We start from the raw sequence: 20,651 nt of genomic DNA, 5'->3' as shown, positions 1-20,651 counted from the left end.
ACTGCTGGCACTCCAGCCTGGGTGACAGAGCAAAACTCTGTCTCAAAAAAAAAAATGCATTTTGACTTTATCTGGCTGTAACCCGTTGTAAGTTGAGGAGCATCTGTATAGATAAAATTGGGGACAGTTGATATCTTGACAACATGGAGTCTTTTGAATCATGAAGATGTTACATTTCTTGTTTTTGGTTTTATTGAGACAGGGTCCCACTTGGTTACCCGGGTTGGAGTGCAGTGACACAATCACAGTTTACTGCATCGTCAACCTACCTAGCTCAGTTGATCTCCCACCTCGGCCTCCTGAGTAGCAGGGACTACAGGTGCGCACCACCACGCCCTGCTAATTTTTTTTTTTTTTTTTTTTTTGTGGAGACAGGGTTTTGCCATATTGCCCAGGCTAGTCTTGAACTCCTGGGCTCAAGCCATCTCCTGCCTCAGTCTCCCAAAGTTCTGAGGTTACAGGCATGAACCACTGTACCTGACCAAAAATGTTATATTTCTTCATTGATTTAAGTCTTTAATATCTCTCATCCAAATTTTGTAGTTTACAGCATATAGGTCTGACACATAGTTTGTTAGATTTACACCATGAAATATTTGTTTTTTGGATGATACTGTAAAAGATGCTTCTACAAATTTCAAATTTCCTATTGTTCATTTCTAGTAGATAGAAATAAAATTGGCTTTCTTTTTCTTTTTCTTTTGCTTTGTTTTTTGAGACGGAGTCTTGCTCTGTTGCCCATCGTGCCAGTGCAGTGGCGCGATCTTGGCTCACCACAACCTCTGCCTCCTGAGTTCAAGTGATTCTCCTGCCTCAGCTTCCCGAGTAGCTGAGACTACAGGTGCACGCAACAATGCCCAGCTAATTTTTTTATTTTTAGTAGAGACGGGGTTTCACTATGTTGGCCAAGCTGGTCTCGAACTCCTGACTCGTGATCTGCCTGCCTCAGTCTCCCAAAGTGCTGGGATTACAGGCATGAGCCACCATGCCTGGCCTCTTTTTTTTTTTTTTCTTGGATACAGGGTCTCACTCCATCACCCAGGCTGGAGTACAGTGGCGCAATCTTAGCTCACTGCAACCCCCACCACCCATGTCCCACCACCAACTGGGCTCAAGCGATTCTCCAGCCTCAGCCTCCCAAGTAGCTGGGACCACAGGTGTGGGCCACCACACCCAGCTAATTTTTGTATTTTTTATAGAGACGGGGTTTCACTGTATTGCCCAGGCTGGTCTCAAACTCCTGAGCTCAAAGTAATCCGCCCGCCTCGGCCTCCCAAAGTGCTAGGATTACAGGTGTGAACTACTGCACCTGGCCTAAAATTTTTTTTTTTTTTAACATTGCCCTTGATTGCCCTTGTACCCTATGTGTGACTTTGCTAAACTCACATATTTTAGCAACTTTTAGCAGATCCTTGTCTATGTAGATCGTCATGTCTTTTGGAAATAAAAGACAATTTTATTAGCAATGGCTGGGACCTTCAGTTCAGTGTTGAGTCGGAAAGGTGAGAGTAGACATTATTTCCTTTTTCCATATCTTGGAAGCATTCAGCTTGCAGGTTTTTCAGAGATACCTTTTGTAAGATTGAGGATTGCTTGAGGACATTTCTTTCTATTCCTGGGTTTGTTGAGAGTTTATATTATGAGTGGAGGTTGAATTTTGTGAGATGCTCTTTTCCTACATGTATCAAGATGATCATACGGTTTTTCTCTTTTGGTTTGTTGATAGCATGAATTGCATTGATTTTTTTGAATGTTGAACCAACTTTACTTGCTGGATTTAATTTGCTAATATTTTGTTGAGTATTTTTGTGATTGTGTTCAGGGAGGATAATTATCTGTAGTTTTCTTGTAATGACTGTTTAATCAGGGTAATGTTGGCTTCATAAAATAGCATTGAGAAGCATTGCCTCCTCTTTTCTTCTGTTTTTTGGTAGATTTTATAATAGTTTTATTTTAACTGGTAGAATTCACCAGTGAAGCCATCTTTGCTTAGAGTTTTCTTTGCTGGGCAGTTTTTTAACTATAAATTTAATTTCTTTAATAGAGTACTCTTAAAATTATCTACTTCTTCGAGTAAGCTTTGTTAGTTTTGTCTTTTAAGAAATCTGCCCATTTCATCCAGGTTATCAACTGTATTGGCATAAAGTTGTTTCTAGTATTCCCCTATTGTTGTCCTTTTAATGTCTGTAGAATCTGTAGTTCTTTCATTTCTGATCTTGGCAACTTGTGCCTCTTTTTTTTTTTTGGCTGTCCAGTCTGGCTGTTGATCTTTTCAAAGAAACATTTGGATTCATAGGGTTTTTTTTGTTGGTTATTTTTCTGATTTCATTTTCATTGATTTCTGCTTTTATGTTTATTTTTTCCTTCCTTATGCTTGCTTTAGGTTTAATTTGCTCTTTTTTTTCTTATTTCTTTATTTTACTTTTTGAGACAGAGTCTCAATCTCTTGCCTGGGCTGGAGTGCAGTGGTGCAATCTTGGCTTACTGCAACCTCCGCCTCCCGGATTCAAGCAGTTCTCATGCCTCCGCCTCCCCAGTAGCTGGGATTACAGGTGTGCATCACTATGCCCAACTAATTTTTGTATTTTTAGTAGAGATGGGGTTTCGCCATGTTAGCCAGGCCAGTCTTGAATTCCTGGCCTTAAGAGATCTACCTACCTTGGCCTTCCAAAGTGCTGAGATTACAGGAATGAGGCACCATGCCCAGCCTGCAAATTTTTTTTTAATGTAGGCATTTAAAGCTATAAATTTCTCTCTAAGCATCCCTTCCCTTCCCTTTTTTTTAACATCTTTTTTTTTTTTTTTCTTTCTGAGACGAAGTCTCACTCTGTTGCCTAGGCTGGAGTGCAGTGCCGTGATCTCAGCTCACTTTAACCTCCACCTCCCGAGTTCAAGTGAGTCTCCTGCCTCAGCCTCCCAAGTAGCTGGGATTAAAGGCACGTGCCACCATGCCTGGCTAATGTTTGTATTTTTAGTAAACATGGGGTTTTGCCATGTTGGCCAGGCTGGTCTAGAACTCCTGACCTCAGGTGATCTGCCCACCTCGGCCTCCCAAAGTGCTGAGATTACAGGTGTGAGCCACCATGCCTGGCCTTTTTACATCCCTTTTAAACTTTTTATCTTTCATTTCATTCTACTTTGTTTTATTTTCTTCCTTTTTTAAATTCTACTTTCTGAAATATATTGATACTAATTAGTGGTTTTTAGAAGTTAGTATTTAATTAGGATGGATTATGGGGATTCCAGTAATCTGGATCGATATGCACTGTCTTCCACGCAACTGCAAATAACTTCCTTCAGTTGTGTTTTGTGTATGGGAGGGGGTTGAAGGATAAGGGGGTGGCATGGGGATGGCTATCTTTACTATTTTCAAAATAGTTTTGTTTCTAGTTTGAAATTATTTTTTAAATGTTAACTGTGTTGCTGAGACAATTCAGTGGGGAAAGAATAGTCTTTTCAACAAGTGGTCCTCAGACAATTAGATATTAGCATGCAAAATATTGAAGTTTGATGTCTACCTCAGGTTTGACCTCTGCCTCACACCATATACAAAATTAATTCAAAATAGATCAAAGACCTAAGTTTACTTGCTAAAACTAGAAAACTCTTAGAAGAAAACTAAGCATAAAATGTATTGACTGTGGATTAGGCATAATCTTAGATACAAAAATAAAAGCATAAGTAACAGGAGAAAAAAGTAAATAAAAAGCAAACTTCTGTGCTACAAATTATACTATCAAGAAAGTAAATACACAACCCACAGAATGGGAGAAAATTTTTGCAAACATGTATCTGAGAATGGATTTGTATCTAGAATATAAAGAACTCTTACAACTAAACAAAAAAGACAAATAACAGTTAAAAATGGGCAAAAGATATGAATAGATTTCTCTCCAGAGAAAATATATAAATGGCCAATCACATGTGAAAAGATGCTCAACATCATTAGTCATCAGGGGAATGCAAATCAAAAGAAAAATGGGATGGTATAATACTTCATACTCACTAGCGTGGCTGTGGTCCAAAAGTCACATAATAAGAATTGTAGGCGAGAATGTAGAGAAATTGGAACCCTCATACACTGCTGGTAGGAATGTAAAAATGATTCAGCCACTTGGGAACTTTGGCAGTTCCTCAAAAGATTAAACGTAGAGTTACTATATGATCCAGCAGTTCTACTCTTAGGTGTATACCCAAGATAAATGGAAACATATGTCCACACAAAATTTGTACACAAATGTTCATAGGTGCATTATTCATCATAGCCTAAAATGGAAGTTACTAAAATGTCCATCAACTGATGATTGGATAAATAAAAGGTGGTATAGCCATACATTGGAATATTATTTGGCAATAAAAAGTAGTAAAGTATTGGTACTTGTTACATCATGGATGAACCTTGAAAACATTATGCCATGTGAAAGAAGCCAGTCACAAAAGAGCATATAGTGAAATACCCAGAATAGGAACACTTAGAGAAACAGAGAGTGAATCAGTGGCTTCCCTAGGGCTGGGAATGAGGTAGAGGGAATGACTGCTAAGGTTCAGGGTTTCTTTTTGGGGTGATGAAACTGTTCTGAAAGTTCCACAACTTTGTGAATACACTAAAAACTGGCTATGCACAGCAGCTCATGCCTGTAATCCCAGCATTGGGAGGCTGAGGTGGAAGGATCTCTTGAGCCCAGATTGCAGTGAGCTGTGATTGCACTACCACACTGCAGCCTGGGTGATAGAGGGAAACTCTGTCTCTAAAAAAAACCTATATATATATATATATATATGTCCCAAACCATTTGGTTATACACTTAAAATGGGTGAATTGTATGTGAACTATATCTCAATAGAGTTGTCATATTTCTTAGAATGTTACATGTGGTATTTATCATTAAGAGGTAGTTTAGAGCTCTGGAGTTGAAACGGGATAGTTCCCTTGACCCCTTCGAGGGGCTTGTGAAGGGGTTGGCTTGCTTACTCAGCCCACAGCTCTCAGCCCTTCATGGGACAGGCAGCACACAGGTCAGCAGATACAGGGGCCGGGACGAGTGCTTCTGGGCACCAGCAGGAATAGAACTCTCTGCGGCCCTGTGGCAGCATCTAGGGGGGTACCTGTGACCTCCAGGGCCCCAGAGGGCATGTGTTAACAGTGCGCCCTTTTAGCTTTCCCTTCCACAAATAGCTTAAGTGTTTAACAGCTCAGTGAAGGGTCAGGGTGACAGCCTTTTGCACCCACCCTCTTGGTACCCAAGTTCTTGTCTGGCATCCAGGAAGAATCAGGCTGCACGAACGAATTGAAGGGTGGTGAATGTGGAGGATTTTTTTGAGTGGTGGAGATGGCTCTCAGTGGGGTGGGGAGCTGGAAAGGGGATGGACTGGAAAGGTGGTCTTCCCCTGGAGTTCAGCTGTCCCCGGCCAAACTCTTCCCTGAAGTACCCCCGTCAAGCCATCCCTCTGAAGTCAAGCTACTTTTCTCTGACATCCAGCTGTTTCTTCTCTTCTCTCGTTCTCTGCCACTCTGCCAGTCTGCTTGTCTGCCTGGGATTTTTATGGGTACAGGATGGGGGGCAGGGCAGGCCAAAAAGCAACATTGGAGCAGAAAAACAGGAATCCATGTCCTCACTTTGGGCCGCAGGTCCAGGCTTGAGGGTGGGCCTTCACCAGGGACCTTGCCCTTTTCTGCCTAGTATTTCCCTGCCTCCTTTCTGTATCAGAGTCAGAACATTTGAGATCAAATTCTGGATGTATTACACTCTGACTTCTAAGTGTCAGTTTATTTGTAAAGTGGGTATGATAACGTCAGGGTGATTGTGAGGATCAAAGGAGATAGTGGATGTATAGCAGTTAGCAAATGATCTGGTACCTAATAAATACTTAGCAAATGTTTGTTGTTGTTGTTATTAGAATTCCAGCTGTTGTTCGCAAAATTAAAATTCTGACTATAACACAGCCATTTGAAATGGATCATCCTCAGAAAAGTACCTTCTAAAATAGAATTTTTTCTGATATTTGTGGTAAATTTTTCTCTATATTTTTATAACAGATTCATGTGGCAAATTATTACTATTATTTTTCAGTTCAGGGGTACAAGTGCAGGTTTGTTACCTAGGTAAACTTGTGTCATGGGGATTTGTTGTACAGATTATTTCATCACCCAGATATTTAGCCTAGCACCCACCTGATCCTCCCTCCTCCCACCCTCTATGCTCCGAAAGGCCCAAGTGTGTGTTGTTCCCCTCTTTATGTCCATATGTTCTCATCATGTAGCTCCCATTTATTATCATCATCATCATCATCATCCTGTGGTCAAAGAATCAAAACATATCAAGCCCCTCTCAACCCCAGCCATTTACCTCCGTCTTCCAAAAACAGGAAAGGAGCATACATAACTCTCTTATTTTATTCAAATCCACCTTAACATATAGATGGTTACATCTACATTTGAAAAACAGTATTGTCCATTATAACTAAACTATACTATTACTATTTCTGTTCTTCATTTTTGGAAAGGTATTCTAAAATTAATTGGCTCAGGCCAGGTACGGTGGTCCATGCCTATAATCCCAGCACTTTGGGATGCCTAGGTGGGCAGATCATTTAACATGGTGAAACCCTGTCTCTACAAAAAATGCAAAAATTAGTTGTGTATGGTGGCAGGCACCTGTAATCCTAGCTACTCAGGAGGCTGCGGCATGAGAATCGCTTGAACCTGGGAGGAGGAGGCTGCAGTGAGCCGAGATCACACCACTGCACTCCAGCCTAGGCAACAGAGCTGAGAGCAGACTCCATTCCCCCCAACCCCAACAACAACAACAACAACTAGAATAAAATTAATTGGCTTAAAATATAGTAAGTTTTCGGCCAGGTGTGGTGTCTCATGCCTGTAATCCCAGCATTGTGGGAGGCCAAGGCGGACAGATCGCTTGAGCCCAGGGGTTTGAGACGAGCCTGGGCAACATGATGAAACCCTGTCTCTACTAAAAATAGAAAAATTGGCCAGGTGTGGTGGCATGTGCCCGTAGTCTCAGCTATTGGTGAGGCTGAGGTGGGAGGATCGCTTGAGCCCAGGAGGCTGAGGCCGTGGTGAGCCATGATCACACCACTGTACTCCAGCCTGGTTGACAGAGTGAGACCCTGTCCCCCACAAAATATATGTGTGTGTATATATATATATATATATAGAGAGAGAGAGAGAGAGAAAGTTTTCTTGCAGGTTTTTGTACAGAGAAATGAAGAAATGAATGGCAAATTTAGTTTTAACTATATAATACTCAGCTTTGCCTGTGTTTGAACTTTATAAAAATGGAATTATGCTGTATACCTTCTTCTATGATTTCTTTCTTTCTTTTTTTTTTTTTTTGAGACAGGAGTCTCGCTCTGTCGCCCAGGGTGGAGTGCAGTGGCGTGATCTTGGCTCACTGCAAGCTCTGCCTCCTGGGTTCACACTATTCTCCTGCCTCAGCCTCCTGAGTAGCTGGGACTCTAGGCGCCCGCCACCATGCCTGGCTAATTTTTTGTGTTTTTAGTAGAGACTAGGTTTCACCGTGTTAGCCAGGATGGTCTTGATCCGCTGACCTCGTGATCCACCTGCCTTGGCCTCCCAAAGTGCTGGGATTACAGGCATGAGCCGCCGCGCCTGGCCTTCTTTTTTTTTTTTTTCTTTTTTGAGATGGGGTTTTACTCTCAGGCTGGAGCGCAGTGGTATGATCACAACTCCCTGCAGCCTCAACCTCCCTGGCTCAAGTGATCCCTCTGCCTCAGCCTTCCAAGTTGCTGGGAGTACAGGCATATGCCACTACACCCAGCTATTTTTTAAAATTTTTTGTAGAGGTGAGGTCTCCTTAGGTTGCCCAGGCTGGAACTCTTAGGCTCAAGTAGTCAATTTGCCTCTGCCTCCCCAAGTGCTGGGATTACAGGCATGAACCCTATACCTGGCTGACTTGTTTAGTTTAGCAACACTTTTTCAGATACATCTGTGTTGATGAGTTCAACTATAGGTTATTCATTTTCACTGCTGCATAGTATTCTGTTGTATTGTTTTTAACACAATTCATTGTTCTGCTCATGAGCTTTTGGGTAGTTTCTGGATTTTTAATGTAAAGAATAATGTAACTATAAATACTATACATGTCATTAGCATATATAAGTAATGGAATTTTTCTTTTGTTTTGTTTTGTTTTGAGATGGAGTCTCGCTCTGTCGCCCTGGCTGGAGTGCGATGGCACGGTCTTGGCTCACTGCAAGTTCCACCTCCTGGGTTCACGCCATTCTCCTGCCTCAGCCTCCCGAGTAGCTGGGACTACAGGTGCCCGCCACCACGCCTGGCTAATTTTTTTTTGTATTTTTGGTAGAGATGGGGTTTCACTGTGCTAGCCAGGATGGTCTCGATCTCCTGACCTTGTGATCCGCCCACCTCAGCCTCTCAAAGTGCTGGGATTACAGGTGTGAGCCACTGTGCCCGGCCCTAAGTAATGGAATTGTTGATATGTGATAGAGAAATTTTAATGTGCCTTGCTTCTTAAAATTCAAAGGACTATATAAAATCTGAACATTCTCTCTATACCTGCCAAAGAAACCCCTAAACAATTATGCTTAGAAGTATCACAACAGTATTTGTATTGTATTTAAAGTATATACTTTTTTGTTTTTGTTTTTTTGTTTTTGAGACAAAGTCTTGCTCTGTTGCCCAGGCCTCCCAAAGTGCTGGGATTACAGGTGTGAGCCACTGTGCCCAGCCTATCCATTGATTTTTAAATATATATTTTAAATTGGGGCGTTTGTTTTTTGTTTTGTTTTGTTTTTAGACAGTTTCTTGCTATCACCCATGTTGGAGTTCAGTGGCTCAGTAATAGCTCACTGCAGCCTCAAACTCCAGAGCTCAGTGATCCTCCTGCCTCAGCCTCCCAAAAAGCTGAGACTATAGGTGTATGCCATCACCCTCAGCTAACCTTTTGTTTTTTTTGTAGAGTCCAGGGTCTTACCATGTTGCCCAGCTGGTATCAAACTCCTAGCCTTTGTTTGTTGGAAACAAACTCCAAGCGATCCTCCTGCCTCAGCCTCCCAACGTGCTGAGCCACCATGCCTGGCTGGAGTTTTTTAATAACAATATAAACGTGCAGAAACTATAGAAATGGGAAACATCACCTATCATTTAAAAATATTTGTCTTATACATACATGTTTTAGGCAAGATTGTAATCATAGTACTTAGATTTGTTTCCTGCTATTGCAGCATCATGCACATTTTACTGTATATATCAGGCATCACAGCTTTCTATCTAAAATTTTTTTTTTTGAGACGGAGTCTCACTCTGTTGCTCAGTCTAGAGTGCAGTGGCATGATCTGGGCTCACTGCAGCCTCTGCCTCTTGGGTTCAAGCATTATTTATCTAAATTTTTTTTTTTTTGAGATGGAGTCATGTTCTGTTGCCCAGGCTGGAGTGCAGTGGTACAATCTTGGCTCAGCACAACCTCCACCTCCTGGCTTCAAGCAATTCTCCCTGCCTCAGCCTCCTGAGTAGCTGGGACTACAGGCGCGCACCACCATGCCTGGCTAATTTTTGTATTTTTAGTAGAGATGGGGTTTCACCCTGTTGGCCAGGCTGGTCTCAAACTCCTGACCTCATGATCTGCCTGCCTTGGCCTCCCAAAGTGCTGGGATTACAGGTGTGAGCCACTGCGCCGGGCCTATTTATTTAAGTTTTAATAGCTGCATATACTTCCAACAGGTAGATAGGAAATAATTTACTTATTTCTTGTTGAAAATTTAGATTTTTTCCATTGTTTCATTGTAAGTAATACTCTGATGAACATGTGTGGAACTATGATTCTTTCTAGGGATAGCCAAGGAAAAGCATCTCAGTAGCAATCTGGAAACACCTGCAAAACCTTTTTTTTTTTTTTTTTTGAGATGGAGTCTTGCTTTGTCACCCAAGTTGGAGTATAGTGGCGCCATCTCGGCTCACTGCAACCTCCACCTCCTGGGTTCAAGCAATTCTTCTGCCTCAGCCTCCCCAGTAGCAGGGACTACAGGCTCACACACCACCGTGCCCAGCTAATTTTTGTATTTTTAGTAGAGGCTGGGTTTCACCATGTTGGCCAGGCTGGTCTTGAACTCCTGACCTCAAGTGATCTGCCCGCCTTGGCCTCCTAAAGTGCTGGGATTACAGTCGTGAGCCACCACGCCCAGCCACAAAACCTTTTTGTTCTAATAGAAGAATTAAAACATATTGACTACCTGATTGATATTAGGCACTGTGGTATGTGCTTCAGTGTTTTAATGTTTTTAATGTGCTTAAATGTTTTCTTATGTAATCCTTAAATAATTGAATGAAATGAGTAATATGCCCATCATTATACTTACCCGATTGTATTATAATAATCTGTAACTGTCTTCTAAGAATTATGGTATTTTATTTTTAAATCCTCAGAGTCTATTTTAGTTCCTGGCACATAGTGAGGCTCAATAGATGTTATCTATTCAGATGGATGTTTAAAAGCTTTGCCTTGAGGCAGTTTTGGCCTTATAAAATTCTCTTCTTTGCTACCTTTGTTTCCTGAGCTATAGTCTATAGATTTCCAAGGACAGGGATTGGTAACCAATAAACTCATTCCAGATGTGCCCAGAAAAGTAGTATTTAGACCACATCTCTGGCTTCAACTTTGGCATGTCTGTTTTTGTCATTTATCTCTGCTGAAAATGTGTCAAGAGGAAATTCTACTTGGATTTTTATTAATTGATACTTTACCTACCATTGAAATTAATGTTTATATGAAATTAACGTATGTTATTTTTTCATTTGCAATTGAGTTATTTTTGCTGGTTATTTGGAATATTCCCAGAGAGGTACATTAGAACCTTTGAAGCTCTTTTTCAGGGAAGGAAGAACTACTCTTAATATCCTACAAAACTAGAGAATGCCTAAATGCCCACAAAGCATTCCCAAGTTTATGCATTATCCCTCCTCTCTGAATTTCTGTAGCACTTACCTTTCATTTGCTTCTGACTAGTTTGCTTTTGCCTTTATATTTTGCCATAAACATATTACTATGTACCATATATTATAAAAAGTTCCTTATCTTTTTTTTGAAAATAGTATATAATTTTGTATGGAAAACACTTACTGTCACGTATGTGGAGTATACTTAGAGTGACAAATTTAAAGTGTAAAGGTAGTGGATTGTTTAAAACACACAATTTTTTTTTTAATACACAGGCTGAAACAAATGTAAAATTTTTGAATACCCTGTAGTGAGACCAACTCCTTGACTAGAAAATAGGAGAAGTTTACTTTAGAGTTTTTATCCTCTGCTGCTGCATTAGTGGACCAGGAGAAATAAACAGCAGTGAGCCTTGTGAGGAGCATCCATAACCCCTGGCTTACTTGGGTGGTTCTGGCCTACCAGAAATGAATAAGAATTATTTCAAAGGAATTTAATTGAATAAAGTATTTTAAATTTTTTACAAGCAAGTGTTAGTTCACACTGAAGTCATGGTGCATTATTTAGTTTTTCTAAATGTGCCCCATAGCTACTGCTTTAACTATGGAATATCTTATTTTGAAAGCTCATATTTTTTATATTTGTGAAAGATACATACCTACGGCACACTGTGAAAACACCTTTCTGGTATTTTACAATTCAATAGACTGACTTAATTTTTAGTTCAACACACTGTGCAACAAGTTAGGTATACCTCACTTTGCCTTGATAGATGTTTTGGCAAAGTTTATAATTTGAATTGTAATAAAAGTATATTCTTTTATTTATTTACATTGTGTTTGCCTTATAGCTCAGCTGTTTGTTTCAATCCCCCCCCTTTTTTTTTTTTTTTTTTTTTTTTTTTAATGAGACTGAGTCTCACTCTGTCGCCCAGGCTGGAATGCAGTGATGTGATCTTGGCTCACTGCAACCTCTGCCTCCCGAGTTCAAGTGATTCTCCTGCCTCAGCCTCCTGAGTAGCTGGGACTATAGGCGCATGCCACCATGCCCGGCTATTTTTTCTTTTTTTGTATTAGTAGTAGAGACTGGGTTTCACCATTTTGGCCAGGCTGGTCTTGAACTCCTGACCTCAGGTGATCCACCTGTTTGCCTCCCCAAAGTGCTGGGATTATATGCATGAGCCACTGCACCTGGCCTCAAGCTCCATTCTTTTTTTTTGTTTTGAGATGGAGTTTCACTCTTGTTATCCAGGCTGGAGTGCAGTGCCGCAATCTCAGCTCACTGCAACCTCTGCCTCCCGGGTTCAAGCGATTCTCCTGCCTCAGCCTCCCAAGTAGCTGGGATTACAGGCGCCTGCTGCCACGCCCAGCTAATTTTTTGTATTCTCAGTAGAGATGGGGTTTCACCATGTTGGCCAGGCTGGTCTCGAGCTCCTGACCTCAGGTGATCCACCTGCCTTAGCCTCCCAAAGTGCTGGGTTTACATGTGTGAGCTGCTGCGCGACCTCAAGCCCCATTCTTAACTTTGCTATTAGTTAAGATAGCAAAAAAATTTTTTTAAAAAAGATCTCTGGGGAGAACTACTTTAGGGTCTATGGTGATGGTTCTTTTTTGTAATACAATAAATCTGAATGAATTTTGTTTTGAAAGCTGTTATCTGTAAATTGTTATTTAAAATTCACTATTTTAACTATAATTGTCTTGACTACACTTTTATTAATACCTTAAGATTTTAATATGTTAAATATCTTTTCCCCTTTTTAGGTATGGCTGATGGCAAGCATTGTACTTTTCCACATCTGCCTGGCAAAACCTTTGTCTATAATGCTTCTGAAGATAGACTGGAATTGTGTGTGGATGCTGCAGGACATTTCCCCATTGGTCCTGATGTTGAAGATTTAGTTAAAGAGGCTGTAAGTCAGGTTCGAGCAGAGGCTACTACAAGAAGTAGGGAATCAAGTCCCTCACATGGGCTATTAAAACTAGGTAGTGGTGGAGTAGTGAAAAAGAAATCTGAGCAACTTCATAACGTAACTGCCTTTCAGGGAAAAGGGCATTCTTTAGGAACTGCATCTGGTAACCCACACCTTGATCCAAGAGCTAGGGAAACTTCAGTTGTAAGAAAGCATAATACAGGGACAGACTTTAGTAATAGTTCCACTAAAACAGAGCCTTCTGTATTCACAGCTTCTTCTAGTAATAGTGAGCTTATTCGAATAGCTCCTGGAGTAGTAACAATGAGAGACGGCAGGCAGCTTGATCCTGATTTGGTTGAGGCCCAGCGAAAAAAATTGCAGGAAATGGTTTCTTCTATTCAGGCTTCAATGGACAGGCACCTTCGGGATCAAAGTACAGAGCAGTCACCATCTGATCTTCCTCAAAGGAAAACAGAAGTTGTGAGTTCTTCTGCAAAGTCTGGGAGTCTTCAGACTGGTTTGCCTGAATCTTTTCCTTTAACTGGTGGTACTGAAAATTTGAATACAGAAACAACTGATGGCTGTGTAGCAGATGCACTGGGAGCAGCCTTTGCCACAAGGTCAGAAGCACAAATGGGAAATTCCGTGGAGGATCTTGAAGAGATGGATAGTCAAGATGCTGAGATGACTAACACAACTGAGCCAATGGATCACTCTTGATTTAATTAGAGGCTAATAAAGGCAGAATGTTTATTGTGAATATGTAATATTTGTTGGCTGGGCCACGTAACTTGATTAGTCATTAAAAATCTTGTACGTATATAATTCAAAGATTATATCTTGTTATTCAGTGCATGATAGCAAGTGTGTGATTGGCCATAGCTTTTAATATACTGCTGCCCAGGCTGGCTCTGAATTTCTATAAATTAGCTATTAGATCTGCTGAGATGACTTTCTTCCATATATGTGGTTCATTGGAAGTTCTTTGTAATTTTAATTCCATGAAAGTCTTAATGTTTCCAACATGAAAATTCTCTTACTTAAATACGTTTGATTTCTGAAAAGGCTACAAATGGAGGGGAAGTTAGATTTTGCTAATGTTGATGTCATCAAGGTAACCATCTTACATACTAGTGTCAAAAGGTTTATGTAAACTTGAATTTTATCTGAACTAAATTGTATCTTAAAATTCATACAATTATTTATTAGGCAGTGGAATGCAAATGTTTCCATGAACGTAAACACATTCATAGAGATTTCTTGGCGAAAATATCTTGAGAATAGAATGTAACAATATAACATTTTGCTGATTTCCGCAAGGTTGGGGAAAAATCTCTTCTAGATTGATGAGGTCAATGTGATTCAGTTGTGTTGCTGTCTGAGCCAGCACAGCCAATTGTGTGTGCTCTATTAATATGTTACCATTATTTTTGATTCCTGGCTTGGTCAAGAACCACCTGATTTTTTTTTTTTAATCTTGCAGAAAAGTTGATTGCAAAGTGTGGTAGAAAAAGAAATAATGGTAGCAGTAGAGAATTTATAAATAAGAGTTTATCTTTATGAATGAGTTAATTGTTCTACAATTTTGATCAGTGGTATTTAAGCCTGTATATGCTAAGTGTATTTATGCCCCTTTGAGCCAAAATGTTTTTTTTTTTTTTCTTAGAATCCATAAGAGTTTATTTGTTGGCTTCACTTGGGTTTAGATGCAAATTTTACTGCATCACACCCTGATCAGCTGGGTATTTGCTTAGTGTATTCATCAAATCTTTAGTGCCAGTTTCCTTGAGAAGCAGCTTTTATGCTTATTCCTTAAAAACAACAGAAGAGTGTTTATCCTGAGATTGGTATTGCACTATTTTATTTTATTCTGCAAATCTGTATTCTAAAATGTACATTTCAACCCATATTCTTCCTCTGTTCACTGAAATTAAGTTGAATTTGAATGGCTGAAAGACAAAATGTATGTTAATACAATCTCTTACCTAGAGCATTCAAAGCCTGGCTGTCTCTGTTTGCACATGTAACAGATGCAGAACTGTTTTTGTAATTCTAAGAAAATGTATGTCAGAAAGTATTTTATCAGATGTTTAAAAATCTCTGCCTGTTGATTCATAAGGGATATAGACAGTACTTTAACTTGTGTTTCCAGATAAGGCAGATTTTGGTCATCTTTCTGTGAAAGTATCTCTAACTGAATCCACTACTTAAACAAACTACTCTATTTTAAATAAGGAAAGAATGGAGAATCTAGACATTTTACAGGTGTATCTGAGCAAAATATATATTTGGGTTAGTTTTTATCACATTATCACGTTTGTCTTTATATTTTATCTTCATCCTAAATTTTCTTTCTCCCTATCAAAACAGCAGGAAATTTTTAAACTTTTATATTGTACACTATTTTTGCATAAAATGAGAGCTGTAGCTACCAAATACTATTTACTACTTAGTAAAGGTGGCTTCTGTGTATTAAACTACAAATTACAAATATCACTTCACTAACCACTATAATTATTTTTGGCTTTTTCAGGCACTGGAACTTTTTGGGGGGGGATTTAAATACAGGAAAACTTTAATCAAAAAATGCACTGCTTTCATGTAAAATGATATAATCATCTTTAACAAATATTTTCTTCATTGATAACTGACAGATATCTCATAGCATTAACATAAAATACCAGAAACAAACTTTATCTCCCTATTCTTACATTTAGTGCAAATTGGAATGCATATGTGAATGTTAGAAGATGGACTTAATCTCTGACAACTTTATTAATTTCTCTAACTACAGCAATGCTATTTAAAAGCCAGTTAGGTATGAATAGTACAATAACAGTTTGGGTTCTCCCTTGATAAATGAATAAAAGGCTCAATTCTGATAAGTGATCAAATTTCTTGAAATTCTTTCAAATCAGCTGAAAATTTGGTTGGGGTGATTGATGGTTTTTGAGAAGTAGGCCAGGTATCCTCACGAAGAAGTTTTAGAATAGGGTTTCTTTAAGTTTTTAAATATCATCCTTTGTCTTTCCATATGGTTTTCATAACCAAATACATGAGTATAGCATGGTTATTTTTCTAGTACTGCCATTTGTGATATAGCCACATCTTGGAGTGCAAGCTAAACATCTCAGGTAAATTTTTTTTTTTTTTTTTTTAGCCCTAGAGGTAACATTATAACTAAAATGCATTCCTGCAATTCTGTTTGCAGTGCTTCACTAAACATTGAAATAAAGTTGTAAATTTTTTCTTCAATAATCCATTCTGTAGTTAATCATACCAAATTTAAGTTGATGACCTAAAGTCCAGGTAGTGTTGAAGATAGTATGTATCTAGAATACTGGTAATGAGAAATTGTAAATTGAAGAAAACAAGATGCTGCCATATATTAAGATAGAATATAATTAACTCCATGAGAATGGTTACTCAGGAACTAGTTAAAGAGCAAACCCATTTCTCCCCCTTCACCCTGTTTCACATATTTTATTGGAAAATGTTAGGGTAGAGGCCTGAGAAAGTTAGCAAATGCTATTGACTGATACTGGCTCTGTGTCTTCCAGTGATTTTTGGTTTGGTTTTTACAGTCAAGCCTACTGCTTGCAATTAAGATATCTGAAATGCATCCGTAATTCCTGGCCACAGGTCCTTATTGCCATTATTTTTAAGTATCTTCATTGGAGATGAACACTGACTTTTGCGTATGGTCTCTTACCTCAGGGAAGATCACTTGCTAGCAACTCATACTACTAATGACAGGTTTTTGAGAATTGTACTGACATCACATGTTAGCTACTAAATGCAAAATGTATAAAAGTATTGTTTTATGTAGTTACCTACCAATACTATCTGCTACCGAATAACTCTCTAAATATGTAGACCTCACTAATAACCTTTAGGTAAAAAATTTACTTCTGTCATTAATTACACTTCAACTGGTCAATATAGTGGCAGCATAAAGTGTTTATTTCAGAATATCAATACAGTTTTGTCTTCATTTTTCAACAGTAATTTCAGTTGGTTCATACTTAAAATACTACAGCACAGATTTTGAGTTTTATGGTTCTCAAAGCAAGGTTTCCATCTTAGGATTTTTATAAAAACAAAGCCTTTGCAAAATTGGATTAAATTCCGCCTATCTTAATGTGAATTAAAAACCACCATTTATAATAATAATAGTGAGCACCATATTCTAAGTTGAGTAAATGTATCCTACCATTCAAGGTTATCATATAATTTAACAAAATTGTACAACCTTAAGGCTCTTCACAGTATAAATTAATTTTTCAAACCAGAGCTGTTCACATGAAAATATTCCTTAGTAGAATGTATATTTAAGAAATAAAACAACAAAGGGGAACTATATCACCCATGTAAGTTATAGAGTTAATTACAAGTTCTACCATTCTTGATAATTCTTTGAGATGCTAAGTGTTTCAGTTCATATTTAATGATACTTAAATCATGGGAATTTTAATGTTTGTTCCAAAATAGCATAAATTGTAAAAATTGTGAATTATTGGAGAAAATGCCATTACTTGTATATCTGACATTTAATTTTTTAATTATGGAGACTACATGCTTTTGTAGTATAATATTAATGATTATTCTCTTGTAAAAGAAAAGGAAAAATTAGTAAAGAAAAAAGTTTTAGTTGATGTTACCTGCTTGTGAGTATCAATTACTTAGTTTTTAAAATTTTAAGGTATTGCATACTTTTCTTTAGAATGCAGAAATCTCGTCCTGAGCCCTTATGCCTGTGGTAGAGCAATGCAAGACTGAAAAGGTTGTATTTTCAGGCTTATTTGACTAAGAATTAGTGCCAAGAACTGGAAATTCTACTTTTTGGAGGGAAATGATATTTAGAATTTGTAAACATAAGCAGTAATAGTGTAAATATTTAGAAAAATAGCAAGTGCTTTAACTGCTCAATAAAATAGTATAGATGTTATTTCACCCTTAAGGCACTGGCTGTTGCCCATTATTTTCCGATTTCGTGATTGCTGTATATATTACATTTGAGTAATGAATAATTGGTAGTAGTGTATTATAGTGTTCTACAGCACACCTTACTGTACAGTATTTGAAGTTTTATATCAATAATAAAACTATAAGTTAATACTGATTTTCCCCTGAAATTCTCCACATTAGCTTTTAAAGGTAATTTTATGTTCTTTAGTTTCCTGGAATTATAATGCATGAACATATAGTTCAGTTTTATAAAGAAATTCTTAAATAATAAAGTTTTCTTGTTGAACTTAAGTGGGTTATCATACAGGAATAGTAATTTTTCCCTTTAATACAGATTTCATTGCTAGATGAAATGGACCCAGTGAAAAAAGAGTGCGCAATTTTTTTAAAAAAAAACAGGGTCTCACTCTGCTGCCCAGGCTGGATTGCTGTGGCATGATCAGGGCTCACTGCAGCCTCAGCCTCCTGGGCTCAAGTGATCCTCCCACCTCAGCCTCCTGAACAGCTGGGACTACAAGCATGTGCCACCACACCTGGCTAATTTTTGTATTTTTTGTAAAGATAGGGTTTTGCCATGTTGCCCAGGCTGGTCTTGAACTCCTGAGCTCAAGTGATCTGCCCTCCTCTGCCTCCCTAAGTGCTGGGATTACAGGCGTGAGTCACCGCACCCAGCCAGCAAAATTTCTTTAGACATATTACATAATTGGGCCATAATGCTTACTGAATATTTAAAAATAAAGGCAAATTCTAATAGAGAACTTGATTTTGTGGTGGTTTAAAAAAATACTGGTTAGTGATAAGGAAATGAAATACAGATAATAGTACTAAATAACATTTGTGTAGCTTAGCAGTCAACACATATTTACTTTTAAGTTTTGTTGTATATGCTTAATATACATTTTATTAGATCATTTAACTCAATAATTTAGAGTATAGCCTTAGACACCAGACTGCCTAGGCCTGAGTCCTGGTACGCTGCTTTCTGTGACCTCTCTGTGCATTCCTCTCTGAGAGGAGGATGATCACATCTGCTCCTAGGGTGGCTGTATTAAATGAGTTAACACGTGTCTGATAATTAGAAGAGTGCCTGACACATAGTAAATGCTCAAATATTTGCTATTGTTATATGTTAATGTAATGTGGTAGAGTTCAGTTGCCATTAAGTGGGATAAATCCTCACAGGGCACACATTATTTAAATAATTTGTTACATTAAAAGTTACTTGTACATAATTGACTAAAAAATGGATGGTTGTACATTCAAACATTTATGACCATGTGCAGCACTGAGAATCTCATGAACCAACAGTGTGCTCTGTGACCCAAGGCAAGTCTTGGAGGCTTTCAAGGCCTCCATTTCTTCTGTAACCTTGTGGTTTCACAATGGTCAACCTTTTGTTCTGCTGACCATTGTCGTCATAGTCTCACTTGCAGAGGGCATAGTGCTGATGGGACAAGTGACATGGGTATGAGCCCCATGTAAACTAAACATAATTACCTTTCCTTTAGGTGTTGGCTACAGTTATCCCAAACTTGGACTTGAGGTCTTGTATATGCATGCCATTGGTCACATACCATCAGAATAGAATTCTCAAAAACTCTTTAGTAAATAAGATAAACATCCTACTTATAACAGCTCATTATGGATTTTATTTTTATTGTCTGGCTCTTTCAGACCCCAGCAACTGCAATTCTGACTTAATAATTGATTGTTTCTAATCATTAAAAATGTATATAGAAAAACCGAAGTAAGTCTTTAATTGATTTTCTGAACTGTATATGATACACTGAGGTGAAAAACATGGGCTCTTCAAATTTGCACACTCTTTAGAAGTAAACCTGTCTTTGGCCCATTTGTCATACCACGTAAATTATTTGAGAAACAGATAAAATTGTGTAGGAATCTGGGGGGATTATCCCTGTTTGTCCTATTTATAGAAACAGGTATAGTACGAAGTCTACCTATAAAGTGATGACATTTTTATATTTGATTTATGGAATCAGTATTTTATTTTTAATTTTCTTTTCTTTTTTGAGACTGAGTCTCGCTCTGTTGCCCAGGCTGGAGTGCAGTGGCACCATCTTGGCTCACTGCAACCTCCGCCTCCCAGGTTCAAGCAGTTCTCCTGCCTTAGCCTCCCGAGTAGCTGGGATCACAGGCGCCCGCCACCATGCCCGGCTAATTTTTGTATTAGTAGAGATGGGGCCTCTACTAAATAGAGGGGTCATTCATTATTTTAAACAAGTACTGATCAAATGCCTGTTTTAAAAACTTGGGAAACAGTTCCAAATGAGACAAATTCCATGTGTCCTTAGAGCTTACATCCCAATGATGGAGATGAGCACAAAACACGCTGGTAATAGCTAACATTTAGTGACTCTTTTCCTTATATCTGGGCAATAGGCCGAACACTACATGCAATAATTAACCATCAAAAGCCTTTGTGGGTGGGTACTATCATTATCATCTTTTAGGAAACAAGTTGATATAGATTAGTTGGTTTACCTGAAGTCCTGGAGTTAGGTGGCAGAGCTGAGATTTAAATCCAGATGTTTAAGACTCCATAGTCTATGCTCTTAACTTTAATGCTACATTTGTAATTTAGCAAAGGAATAAAATTTGGTGGTCACATAAGTCTTTACAAACATTTATTGTTAAATCTAGCTTGTTTTTAGATACACCAACATGGTTTTAATTGATTTCAGTGTATAGAGTATCTGGCTTTTTTTTTTTTTTTTTTTTTTTTTTTTTTTAAGAGATGGTCTCTCTGCTGTGCAGGCTGGAGTGCCCAGTGGTACCATCATAGCTCACTGCAATCTCAAACTCCTGGGCTC

At 38.5% G+C, this 20,651-nt stretch overlaps 1 protein-coding gene across 1 annotated transcript in view; it reads left to right on the top strand.

The window, feature by feature from the left end:
* Positions 1-19,564, top strand: part of VCPIP1 (valosin containing protein interacting protein 1) — a 40,902-nt gene extending 21,338 nt beyond the window's left edge. Inside the window, exon 3 of the mRNA XM_054497545.2 lies at positions 12,698-19,564. Within this exon, the coding sequence (XP_054353520.1) occupies positions 12,698-13,569 (872 nt within the window). The 3' untranslated portion in view covers positions 13,570-19,564. The remainder of the gene's footprint in view (positions 1-12,697) is intronic.
* Positions 19,565-20,651: the final 1,087 nt, after the last annotated feature.

This window comes from Pongo pygmaeus, chromosome 7, assembly GCF_028885625.2.
Source record: "Pongo pygmaeus isolate AG05252 chromosome 7, NHGRI_mPonPyg2-v2.0_pri, whole genome shotgun sequence".
NCBI classification, from domain to species: domain Eukaryota; kingdom Metazoa; phylum Chordata; class Mammalia; order Primates; family Hominidae; genus Pongo; species Pongo pygmaeus.
The sequence above is the reverse complement of the archived record's forward strand: the minus strand, read 5'-3'. Positions and strand labels throughout refer to the sequence as shown.